We start from the raw sequence: 12,693 nt of genomic DNA, 5'->3' as shown, positions 1-12,693 counted from the left end.
TAGCACGGAATTTAATAGTGAGGCTTATTCAGCCGGAATTGACGCCAGAAGGATTTTATTTAATGTGTATTCATATATGAATCAGTAGGTTAATCATTTCTAATTCAGTTCGTCTTCATAGGAGAGACCCAGGAGCGTTGTAACAAAATTTATTTATGTCTTTTTTTGCGCTATGTGTTTTAGACATTGATATGATGTTCCCATATTTGTCTGCTACAAAATAAAATAGTTTATAAATCTACAATTTATTACTAGTCTGTGTAAATGAATATGGGTTGTAACACGCTGTGCATTAAATTAAATTCTCCAAAATAATTTTTCTGTCATCCCTCATGTCATCTTGTGCATTTTTATTTTCAGTGGCTTTTGACATAGTTTGGCCTAGTTCATATTTAATTTCTAATAATTATATATATAGCCTATTATGTACACAAATTCAATGCAGTCATAAAACACATTGGTTTATTTCTGTTATAACTTCACTACAAGCTTTGACTTTTCCATTCATAGCTGCTGCTTTATTCAATTTCAAAAGTGAATTAGAATGGATATGGTGCAGTTAACAATATAATTTTAAATATAGTTTTGGCGATCGATGTTTCACTTTTGTGTGTCCTGGTAATATATGAGAACGTGTAAAACAGTCAAGGGATAATTCCTAATCTGTATCAGCAAATAGAGGCAGTCGTCTGTGAATATGAATCAGCCTGGAGATGACAGAGTTCGGATCTTCTCAGTGGTGTGTAGTGCAGTTTTACCATGACTGATGGGCCTTGGAAGATGTGAGTTTGTAGAAATGAAGGGATTTGTGCCACTGGGTGTGTGGCGCTCTATCTGAAGAGGATTTGTTTAGGGATGCGAGTGTGGGAAGCAGGAGCAGCAGTGTGGGCGATTTCTTCTCTTCTTACTCACAGACAGGCTTTTGAAAAGCTCATTCTTTGAATATAAGAGCACTGGCAGCCTCCTGGGGGCTTCATTCATAAACTTTGTACACTTTTGTGTGAACTCAAACATTTTTCCACTTTTTCTTTGCAGTGAATGGGACCCCGGCCAGTCAGCTGTCCACACCCCATTCTGCAAAATCGCCCAGTCCATCTCCCACCAGCCCCGGGAGCTTGAAGAAACGCAGGGTAAGACAACAGTCTCTATACAATCACCCTAACACACACACATGGTTTATACACTAGCTCATACACCTGCATAAACATAAACCTCAGATCTTTTACTGTCCACCTGGTTCATTTGATAACATGTATCATTTAAATCCAATTCTGTTGTGCCAAATAGTGTCCTTTATGTAGTGTTTATCCATTATATCGTGTGATTTGAGTGTCCAGATCCTTCTCCATCTCGGGCTCTATATAACGCGATCCTTCTATGTTCTCAGGAAATGGACAAGGCCATCATTGACAGCACAGCTTAACTTCCCCCCTTCTTCAAAGTGGCACTAAGATCCACAGTCAATCCTTAGTCTGGGCTGCTACATTTGGAAACTTTTGGTCTCTCACGTTTCGTCATCAGAGTTAAGCGTGAAAATGCACTAGTGTCAGCCATGGAATATGAGTAGAGCAGCAATCATGAAGTTACATGAAATCGGGGTCCAGAATTAACTTTTGCCATTAATCTGCCAATGGCGATAATTTGAGAAAATAAATACCAATTTTTTTCGTACCTGCCATGAAGCTGTATTTTTCATGATTTGCAAGTTATGTAACTTGCAGCATCATATTTAAGGTGATATATTTCCATGGCACCTAAAAACAAAGGAAGTTGTGATATTTTATATATATATATACATATATAATGACGTAATGCAAGAAATATTCCTCTCAAGTGTCACCACATTGAGTTCTGAAGACTCCTAGATTTTTCTACGGCTTTTTCACTGAAGTACAAGTCATCTGAAGACATGCACTTTTTTAATAAACAGTATGTATAGGTTTAAATTGATTCGCTCACATCACTTACATCAGTGAGGATATGACTATACATATAAGTCATGTGCTATACTGCAGTTTCTTATAACATTACCTGCCAATGAGCAAATAATGTTTTTTATTTACTCACATTTGGTGCTTGGCCAGTGCTAATTTTGGACCCTGATTGAGACAGCATTGAGAAAGAGAAATGGCATGATACATGCTGTTGAAGGAGCATGCAATTCACCAGGAAGTGTTTATTTATTCACCTCCCCCCCCCACAAGAAACACATTACTATTTGGTTTTCTGAGGAAAGTTTGAGTACGATTGGGAGGAGTTTGTGTGCTTTTGACCATGTCAAACTATCTCTAATCCTGCAGTTGATAGACTTACGCAAAGAGGTTTAAACTTCTTCCCAGTCCAGAGTTTCTCTCAGGTTATAATATGAGTCTTAAACCCCAGTTATTACTCTTGCTTCTCTCTCTCTTAAGAGTCAAGTGTCTCTCTGTCTTCCATTCTTTCTGAGTGTCTGTCTATTACTCTTTCTTAGTTCTCCATGACTAAAATGCACCAGAGCATTCAATCACTGAGGATATTGCACTCCATTCCAAATGATCAAAATGTTGAGCTTTTGGGACACATCAAATCAAGCTGCAGACAGTTAAAGTGCTGTTCTACAGCCAGTGAAATCACGTGCTGATATTAACCCAAAATAGATTAATAAGAAACCGTTGGCCACTACTCAACCGGAGCTTTACTGACCTTAAGCCAGTTCATAGTGAAACGATTGGTTTATGTTCTTAACATGTTCTCACTGCCCTTTTTATTAGTTAGTCATTCCTTCTAAAAGTGCTCTCCTATTATGATTAACCCCTGAGAAATTTTTTAAATCATGTACACTCTTGCAAAAAAAAAGAACAAGAATTTCAATCATATCTGAAGCCAAGATAAATGCTATTAGTATAACAGTTATTTATGGTTTGCCATAAATAACTATAGCTTTTATATGACGTTAAAAAAGAAAAACGTAACTGACTGCACCTCTGAGAGAAAGTACAGAAATGTTCAACTTTTTATATTCTAAATGGTTCCAGATTGCATTGGAAGTGGCTAAACTTCCTCTTGAGGAAGAGTCTGACTTTTAATGATTCTAAATGCGATTCGGTCGACGTGCCGGCTGAGAGACAGGGACGCAGAGCACTTTCTGTTCACCCTCCACCCACTAGCAAAGACTCTCAGATTCTCTGTCTTCTTTTACTTATCTCTTACCGCAGTCTGAGCTCTTGAAGTTGGATGATCTCTCTGCGGTTTGATTATGTCAGATGGCTTTGCTCTCAGCTTATTGCTATTGCAGAATGAGAATCTGGGAAAGTCAAATCTTCCCAAAGCAGAGACGCATCTCAGCGTCTTTACAACCATCTCCTGCATAAGTGGGTCAGGCTTTGAAAACTCCCCAGTGGAGTTCTGTGAATGAAGGAAGGAGAAAAAAACATTTACATAAATACGATACAAATGCAAAAGAACTGAATGTTCTCTCCAAATGCTCCCAAAGAAGCAGGCACTTCTTTATCTGGCTTATGAATTTATATGAGTTTCTGAATGTTGTTATTGTGGCTTTGTGGCTTGCTTATTCAATTAGTTTGCAGTGTGTGCTAATACATTGCTAATGTGTGTGATAACAGCAGTACCGCTAGTATTGCTAGCGGAGTACTGCTGTAATCACACACTGCTGTAATATATACAGTATATATATCATATATATAGAGATGGTATATATATATTGTATATACCATCTCTGATAGTTTATACTGCAGTTTTAAATGACCTCACGCCTTCCAAGTGAATGAATTAAACACTGATCATTACTGCTGATTTATTATTAATTATCTTTACCGCTCAAGCCCGGGCTGTGGATTACATTCAACACATGACCCACTTTTAGAAACGAGCTACACAAGAATGCCTGATCTATACTTGGAATATCTACGTGTGTGTGTGTGGCCTCTGTGTCCTCAGGCATATCCCCTCCACCATCTCTCTTTCTTTCCCCAAGATCTCAGTTCCTCTGGGGAAAAATATGGAACACATACGCATTTGATGCTATGGCGACAAATACATTTTTAATCCGTGTCAAAACATGAAATAGGGATGTTGTTTCCAAGTCTGCTAATCCACCTCAATCTGGTTTAAATGAGGATGAATCGAGGTAAATGAGGTTACAATTTAAATCGTATCATCGTAGTTGTGAGATTAAATTAAAATTTTTATCAGTCATTTTTTTATGGATGGTTAACTAGGTAGTATGAGTGCTTTGTGTGTTGCATAACATGAAAAGTGAGGCCATCAAGTTCAGCATCACACCTGTCTCCAAAAGATTTGAGTGCTGTTTAGGATTGAACTGAAAATGCACCTGTTCAATTCCTGAGTTTTAGCTGGATTCGAGGTAGCATTCCGCTTTAAATTTGTTGTTGAGATGGACAAACGTAAATTCTGTGGATGTGTTCAGTTTAATTTAAATTGCATAAAAACACATTCTTCATCATCTCCATTAAATGATGTCCCTCAAACTGTCTGTTGGGTTGCATGCTCTTCACATTTTCCTTTGGCTTTTCAACACCTGTATTTTTTTATTTTCCGGTGCTTAAATGACATTGTGTTTGTGTGCATGTGATGTGTGTTTTCAATCATTCCATGAACATTAATTTAAAAATTAAAAATTAATGGTAGCGTCTTCCAAGTATGATATCAATTCCCATGGATGTTTAAAAGAAAGTTGGATTTTTATCATCTACTCACACTCATGTCATTCCAAACCTATTCTTTTGTGAAACAGAAAAAGAGTGATTTTGTAAATCGTGCTTGCATGGAGTTTTCATTTTTGAGTCAGCAATTTCTTTATCTGCTCACTTCATATTAATTAAAAAAATAGACACCTTGTATATTGTATGATACCATGTAAAGAGCACCACTTCTCTTTCTCTGTCTCCGCAGTAGTTTTCAGTCCTCTTGTGTTCCATTGGTTTTCAATGTTTTGCAGTTTTCACCTTTTTGTTTTGGACTCTACTCAGTTATATTGTACTGTATATCTTTGCTTTCAAGCCATTGTCAGTCATGTAGTTTTCTTTGTTTTTGCATTAGTTTTGTATCATATTCTCTCATTTTTTGTTGTTTTTATGTGTAGAAAGAAAAGACTGTCATTTTCTGGTCTAATGCGTTGTCTGTTTGCCACAAAGCATGTCATGAAATGTTTCCATCATGTGCGTATGATTGAAGATGCTAAATGCATTAAACAGTAAGTCTCTTTATCTAGTACAAACTTAACCGGGTGTTCTTCACTAAATCTTCTGTTTATATGGGATAGTTTGGCTCAGAGCTCCTTTAATTACATTTTATTTGTCCCAGACTTTGCTGATTTTTATTTTTATTTTGTTCTGCAAAATCATTAGTGTTAATGATGGCCATGCATTTCAAAAATGAATTAATGCAGCCGGTCATGTAATTAGGTTACTGTGATTATAAGTGACTCTTGTGAGATTTTCTCACATTGGTCTTAATGGAGCTGCAGCGAAGAGGTCTAGCATCTCTAAAGCTATTCCCAAAAAGAGTAGCAGCGATCCTGAAGAGAACAGCGGGATCCTGTCTGGCCACTGGATTAAATTTCCCCACAGCATCCGCATCTCCACAAATAAAATCATCTCAGGCATTAAATCAGTCATTCGAACCATTATGCAATTAGTCTGCAACAAAATGACAAGAGTGACCTTAAAATGCAATAATGCAGCATTGTTATTGATACTGAGCCTGTTAATTGTTTTATTTTTAAAGCATGATTTGATAGTGTTCCTGCGACACTACATTAGGGATCATTGAGGTAAATTTGCATTATCAGCATCATAATTGCACAGACTGTTATGCAACTGAGTACTTACATTTGCATGTGAACACATGGATTTAACATGATTGATCATTGGCGAGGCAAATACTTACCGCATGGTTTATTCTGTTTCTTTCCGGTCCTAAGAAAAAGCACAGAAATCCAGCCTGTTTGGAGTGATTTGACCTAGCATTCAGCCAGGAAACAGGAAGATGCCTTATATGGGCTCGACTCTGGCTGCTTCCTGTCTCACAGAGGGAAAATATTATTAGTACACTCCAACAGTTTCCATGGTAACAAGAGTTTTGATAGCGCCAGGACAAACTGTGATCTGAATGAAATAGAAAAAGGATGCGGAAACACACACACACACACACACACACACACACTCTCTCTCGAGTCAAAACTGTTTCTGATGACACTTAAACGACCCTTCCTTGGCCGTCTCATATGCATCCCCTCAAACTGCCATTATCAAACAGTGCATGTAGGTGTGCTGAACCTCCGTGACCCATCCACTGTTTCGTCACTGTAGATTTGCACTTCGTTCTCGCCATTAGCAGCCCCTCAAGGTGCGTCCTGGGCTTTCGTCGCACGCCACTACCATCCAATCAAATCCATTCGAGCTCTGGGAGAGCGCAGTGCTCCCATAGACATCATTCCAATTACAATCGGCGCGGACCTGAAAGGGTCCCTGCACCCTGACTGCCGGCAACCAGGAGTGAAAACCAATTTACAGCACAGCCAGTAACTTCGCTCACACTTTCTGCTGCCATGGCAACCAGCAGAGAATTAACGATAACTGGATTTATCCTAACACTGCTGTGTTTAAAAGTGAGAATGAGGATTGTGTCCCGAGCGTGCCGACCGTCCTGATGGGAATAGTAACATGGGGCAGCTTGAGGATATCCAGCACAGGTAGAAAGACGGAATACCCCAGTGAGCTGCTTCACTGTGCCCGTATATTTGAAGTTAGGTGGTTGGTTGTCGGTGGTTTTTGGAGTTGTATTTCTCATACACCCTGGCCATGTACTGCTATGTAGTCGGTTTCTGGTTTAATTGGATTTTTCTTCCTCACAGGGATCCCAGCACAGCGGTTCCTCTCTGTCTGTGGCCTCTACCAAAGTCTGCAGTTTGGATGAGGAGGAAGGGCCCGTAAGTGATGGTAAGAAATCGAACACTTTAGGCTGGTTTAGACAGTCTTATTTTGGTATTATTCATATACTATTATAGTATACTATAATTATGCAGTGGAGGTCAACAACAAACACTTCATTTGAAGGCTTTGTGTAGATGTTCATTATACGATCATTTCCACTTCAGTGTACCCACTGTAGCTGACTGTAATGCACTAATGAAAGATTCCAGGAGGTGTGAACTGAATGCAAGGTTATCGTCTTGTTCTCTGAGCTGCATTCAAAGAGATTCTCAGACTAGGAATGTTGGTTGAGAATCAAATTTCTCCACTGCCTACAGAGATTTCAGTCATAAAAACCAATTCTGAATGAGGCCCACTCAGTCTTGCTCTAATTTTCTTCCTTACCGTCTGCAGCCGAGCCCTTGGAGGAGACGCCGATACCTATAGTCCCGAGCTCCATTTCAGATCGGTACAAAGTGGGCCGAATGATCGGAGATGGGAACTTCGCAGTGGTCCATGAGTGTGTAGAGCACTCGACTGGCAGGGCGTACGCTCTGAAGATCATCAACAAAGGCAAATGCAGAGGAAAGGTGAGAAGGAAGCATTATAAAATTGTCAATAAAATGCTTGTATTTTTCTTTTTATGGCAATTTGTACAATATATTTTTATTCTGAATCTCTTTCTTCCGCACAGGAGCATATGATCCAGAATGAGGTGGCTATCCTCAGAAGAGTGAAACACCCAAACATTGTGTTGCTGATTGAAGAAATGGACACTTACAGTGAACTCTACCTGGTCATGGAGCTTGTTAAGGTGTGTACTACAGGATGCTGTCATTTTAATGCACCTGTTAAAACCTAAGGTGAAAACAAATACAGATCAATAGACAGAAAGTTTCACAAAAATCCAGTCACAGCTGGTTTATACATCTTGTGGAGATCCGGATGAATTCTAGCTCTTGGTGGTTCCTTGTGCTGGCTCTGTTAAACTGAGCGTTATTTTAAGCTGCTGTTCCACTTAATTGACTCTTTGAGGGGATTTCTGCCATGTGAACAGCAAACCAGGCCACCGTGAACTTTCTGCCTGCTTTGTATAAACAACTTAACCTCAAGAAAACTCTTGTGATGTCGATCAGTTTGTGTACATGCAAATACCACCTTGCTTGGAAGCAAAATGCAACAATGTAACCATTCCATTCACACACCTAGCAGTAGATCATGTGATCAAAGATACCTCAGACTAAAGCTGGGCGGAAATAATATTGTCTTATTAAGAATAAGGTAAATAATTAGATTATTGATGTTTATGTAAACATAGTCAGTATATTGGATCCATGCATTAGGTCATAAAGTTACAGCTGTCTAATATTACTTTTGTTAAACAACAACAGAAAAAAGCACACCACTTAGTGCTCTTGGCTGAACAACTTCAGTAGCTTTAAAAATAATAAATTTATATTTAATTTCTTAATCGAATACTACTGTTAAATAGACCTACTGTAGTAGTATTTAATTTGTTTCTTTACTTATTTTGAATCTGTCCTATATATTTTTTTTTAATTTGCATGTTTGTTCTTATTTTCTTATTTTTAGGGAGGAGATCTTTTTGATGCCATTACCTCCACAAACAGATACACTGAGCGGGATGCCAGTGGCATGCTGTACAACCTGGCCAATGCTATCAAGTACTTACACAGCCTTAACATCGTCCACAGGGACATCAAGCCAGAAAACCTTTTGGTAAGATATCAACACGCCATCCTTCCGTCTTTTCCAAAATGCAAGTCATTCTGCCACGTCTGACACATGTCACAGGTACAAGCGCAACAGTTATCACATCCTAAAGTGGCACTGTTTGATCACCAGCCTTCACAAACCATGTGTTCCTGTGTGTACGTGCCAAGGAATGGAACGGATGAAACTCATAGGTCTTGTGGGCTGGAACTACTTAAGTGTGTTTGGAGAAAGAGAGATGATTGCTGCGAGCTCTTTGACTGAGTCTAGACCAGCCACCTACTGACTGACTGTCTACGTGTGATATCACTTCTTCAGCGGAAAAACTGAGATGTGACTCACGCATTGACAGTTCACAGACTGTACTGTTCTCCAAGGCTGCTCTCGTATGAACCTTTTACCAGACATCATTTATGAATCAATGGCCCCTTCCTCTGCTGATTCAAAGCGGAAATGTTGTTTATAAAGCCCTGTTTATGAGCTGGGGGATTTGTCTAGAAATGCTGCAGATCTTATAATTGAAAATGTGACCTGCTAACAGTGAATAAAACCGTCGTGTTTCTCAAACTCACTCCAGTGAGCTAGAAAAAACCATGTCTGGCTCACATATGCGCTTGCTTGCTTTCTGCGTGTCAAAGATTATCGCTTGTGGCTGGAAGCATGCATGTCAAATGCACCTTGCAGTGCAGAATGAGGCTTTTTCAATGCGCATCACTTTACATATTATATAATGCCAAACACAAAGCCAGCCAAGCTTATGCTCCTGTTTCTTTTTAGCATCATTGGATTTTAGGTTAAAGACATTAAATGAAAAGATATCTGTTTATTTGAAGCCAGTGCATATTTTTGACACTGATCCGCACATGTTTACCTTGGGAATTGAGAGCCGGATATTTAATTTTCATAGATTGCTATGAAGAGACTAGGTTGTTTTTGGTCTAATATTGTCCTTGGCTTTGGTTCACAGGTGTATGAGCATCAAGATGGAAGCACATCCCTGAAGCTGGGCGACTTTGGCTTGGCCACCGTGGTAGACGGACCTCTGTACACTGTCTGTGGAACACCCACATATGTAGCACCAGAGATTATCGCAGAGACCGGGTGAATATTTTAACATGTTTGCACAAATCTGGGTCATTGAATGTGTGAATTTTTTTTTTTTTTTTTGGATTTGTGTGATGTTAAGCATAGTGCTGTGATTTGTTATGATCATATTAAATCAATGAGTTTAAAGATAAAATCTAATAAGACCAATAATACTATAACAACACCTTTTTTTGCTGTTAGGTATGGCCTTAAGGTAGATATTTGGGCCGCTGGAGTCATCACATATATTCTCCTCTGTGGCTTTCCTCCATTTCGTGGGTAAGTTCAGTGTGTATGACAAAATATGGCCTATGTGAGAGGATTTTTTTAGCTTTTTGCATATTGCTTTTCAATGTAGTTTTAAAAATCCTATAATTACCATCAGAGCGATGAATTTATCCAGTAGAAAAATGGTCCACGTGTCAAAGATTCATTCTTAAATACATTCTAGGTGTGTGTGTAGTGCAGCTTTGAGTAATGTAATCAAAGCTGTAAGGTTATGTAAGATGTTACTGCGCCACCCTGTGGCTATTTCTTGTACTATCAATAATCGCAATGAAACGAGCTCCCCCTGTTGATGCATATCTGAAGTTGCACTTTTTATTTCAGGAGCACTGATGATCAAGAAGCTCTGTTTGACCAGATACTGCTGGGACAGTTAGAATTCCCTCTTCCGTACTGGGACAATGTATCAGACTCAGCCAAAGTAAGTGAAATATGTGTTGATTAAATAACAAATATGTGAGATAATAAAAAAGATAATAAGAATAATATACATATATGTATATATATGTGTTTGTGTGTGTGATTGGACGTGTGGGGTTAGTGAGCCGACCTATAGCACAACTGTGCTCAGGCGACCCAAGTTCGAATCCCGTCCTTTGCCGATCCCGCACCCCTCTCTACCCCCAATACCTGTCTGCTCTCAACTGTCCTGTCTAATAAAAAAAGGCATAAAAGCCCCCCCCCCCCACAAAAAAAAACAACAAATCAAAATAATATGAGAACATATATGTGGTGTTTTAAAATTGTAATTATATGATAATAAATAATATGTGGGTTTTTTAAAAACAAAATAAGATAAATACTTTGTGGTGTGTTTAAAAGCATGAATTATGATATTAAATAATATTTCTTTAAAGCAAAATAGTTTGATTATAAGTAACATTTGGGCTTTTTATAATCAAAATTATATTCTGAATAAATTTTTTTAAAGCAAAATAATATGATAGTAAATTATTTGCGGTGTTTTTAAAAGCAAACATTATTATAATAATGTGTTTTTTTAAGCAAAATAGTATAATCATAAATAATATTTGGGCTTTTTAAAATAAAATAAAAAATGATAAATAATATGCGGGCTTTTAAAATCTAAATAATATGATCATACTAATAATAATGATCATTTCAAAACATGTCTACACTGATACATTCTTTTCTAGTCAGAAAATAATGTATCACAGAAAAATTATGCAATTAAGAATCTTTAAAATCAAATTGAGTTTTGGTTTTAAAAAGCCTACAAACTATTATTATTATTAAACAGCAATCATTTTTATCAGTAGTATTTAGTTTTTACTTTTTGTTTACTGTAAGTCATTGTGTTCACCAATTCAAGGTCATGATTGACATTAGGGTTTGGCATTAACTCTCTCTGTCCCGTCTGTCTCCTCAGGAGCTGATAGTGTCTATGCTGCAGGTGGAAGTGGATCAGAGATACACAGCACTGCAGGTGCTGGAACATCCCTGGGTCACTGTGAGTAATTCAACCTGAATCCATTACAATATACTGTGTACGAATGTTTATTGCTAAATTATAGGACTGACACAGTATTAATAGTATTAACAAGTCCTCTAGTTTCATAACTGTAGTAACTGATTGGCTTCATTTCAATGGCTGTTTCAGAATGATGGTCTGTCAGAAAACGAGCACCAGCTGTCAGTGGCAGGAAAGATCAAGAAGCACTTTAACACTGGGCCCAAGCCCAGCAACAACACCCCGGGAGTGTCTGTGATGACGGTAAGCTCACACTTACTGTGGAAGCCTGAAGTTAACAATCAGACGCCAAATAAACATTAAAGAGCCAGCGAGTGGAGTACCAGACACCATGTGTGATGGACAGCTTTTATGGGAGGCCAAAGAATTCAAACGTTATAATTATTTTGAAATGACTTTCTTTACTAACAGTTCAAATGGATTTACAGCTGATGATTTCTGAGCATTGTGCACTGAGCTCCACTGATTTCTCTTCGCTTAGCTCGACCATGACTTTTCCATCCAGAGATCAGGGTCGTTGGATTTCTATCAGAACCCGGGCATGTTTTGGATAAGGTAACGCCATGTGTCCACTGAAGCACGCCAGCCCCTGTCTTGTTGAACCCCAATGTGGGCACTGAAACCTGCTTATATCATGGTCAAAAACTGCTGCTGTGGTCATTCATGTGTGTGAATGTTTTCAGGTGGAGAGAATGTGCATGATTTGCTTCAACATCATGGCAACTGGCATATTTGATGTGCTTTTCCTTCAGTGTACTGCTTGTGTCACCATCCTGCTTCTCATGCGCTTCAACCTTGTACAGAAATAAAATGCTCAGCAGTCAGTCCCACTGTTGTTCCCAATGTTTGTTTGTTTAATAGAAACTCACTTTTAATAAAGAAACTTAGTAAATATATCTATAAGAATTAAATATACACTACAAATGACAAGTTTGAGGTCAGTACATTTTTTTGGGGAAGAATAATTATCTTTTTTTATTGATTTTATTTTTTTGAAAGGATGCAATTGAATACTGAAAAAATGTATCATGGTTTAAATTTTTTTTTTTATATAAATTAAGCAACTGTATTTTTAACATTAATAATAATTAATTAATAATGCTGAAAAGTACATTTTAAAATATATTAAAATATAACATACCTATTTAAAATTGTATTTCATAG

General features: G+C 38.0%; 1 protein-coding gene across 5 annotated transcripts in view; it reads left to right on the top strand.

The window, feature by feature from the left end:
• The window catches only part of dclk1a (doublecortin-like kinase 1a), a 44,976-nt gene that overhangs the window by 30,679 nt on the left and 1,604 nt on the right, over positions 1-12,693 (top strand). For 3 of the 5 annotated variants that reach the window (XM_042732885.1, XM_042732886.1, XM_019114344.2), the window contains 10 exons: positions 1,036-1,130; positions 6,875-6,959; positions 7,347-7,522; positions 7,627-7,746; positions 8,526-8,672; positions 9,634-9,767; positions 9,954-10,031; positions 10,362-10,458; positions 11,428-11,508; positions 11,659-11,772. In XM_042732885.1, the coding sequence (XP_042588819.1) occupies positions 1,036-1,130; positions 6,875-6,959; positions 7,347-7,522; positions 7,627-7,746; positions 8,526-8,672; positions 9,634-9,767; positions 9,954-10,031; positions 10,362-10,458; positions 11,428-11,508; positions 11,659-11,772 (1,127 nt within the window). Of the gene's footprint in view, positions 1-1,035; positions 1,131-1,387; positions 5,242-6,874; positions 6,960-7,346; positions 7,523-7,626; positions 7,747-8,525; positions 8,673-9,633; positions 9,768-9,953; positions 10,032-10,361; positions 10,459-11,427; positions 11,509-11,658; positions 11,773-12,010; positions 12,085-12,693 lie in introns of those variants that run through there. The other 2 variants (XM_042732887.1, XM_042732888.1) reach the window with 2 other exon arrangements.

The sequence above is a fragment of the Cyprinus carpio genome, chromosome B10 (assembly GCF_018340385.1).
Source record: "Cyprinus carpio isolate SPL01 chromosome B10, ASM1834038v1, whole genome shotgun sequence".
Taxonomy (NCBI): domain Eukaryota; kingdom Metazoa; phylum Chordata; class Actinopteri; order Cypriniformes; family Cyprinidae; genus Cyprinus; species Cyprinus carpio.
Note: the sequence above shows the minus strand (reverse complement) of the source record. Positions and strands in the feature narration are given on the sequence as shown.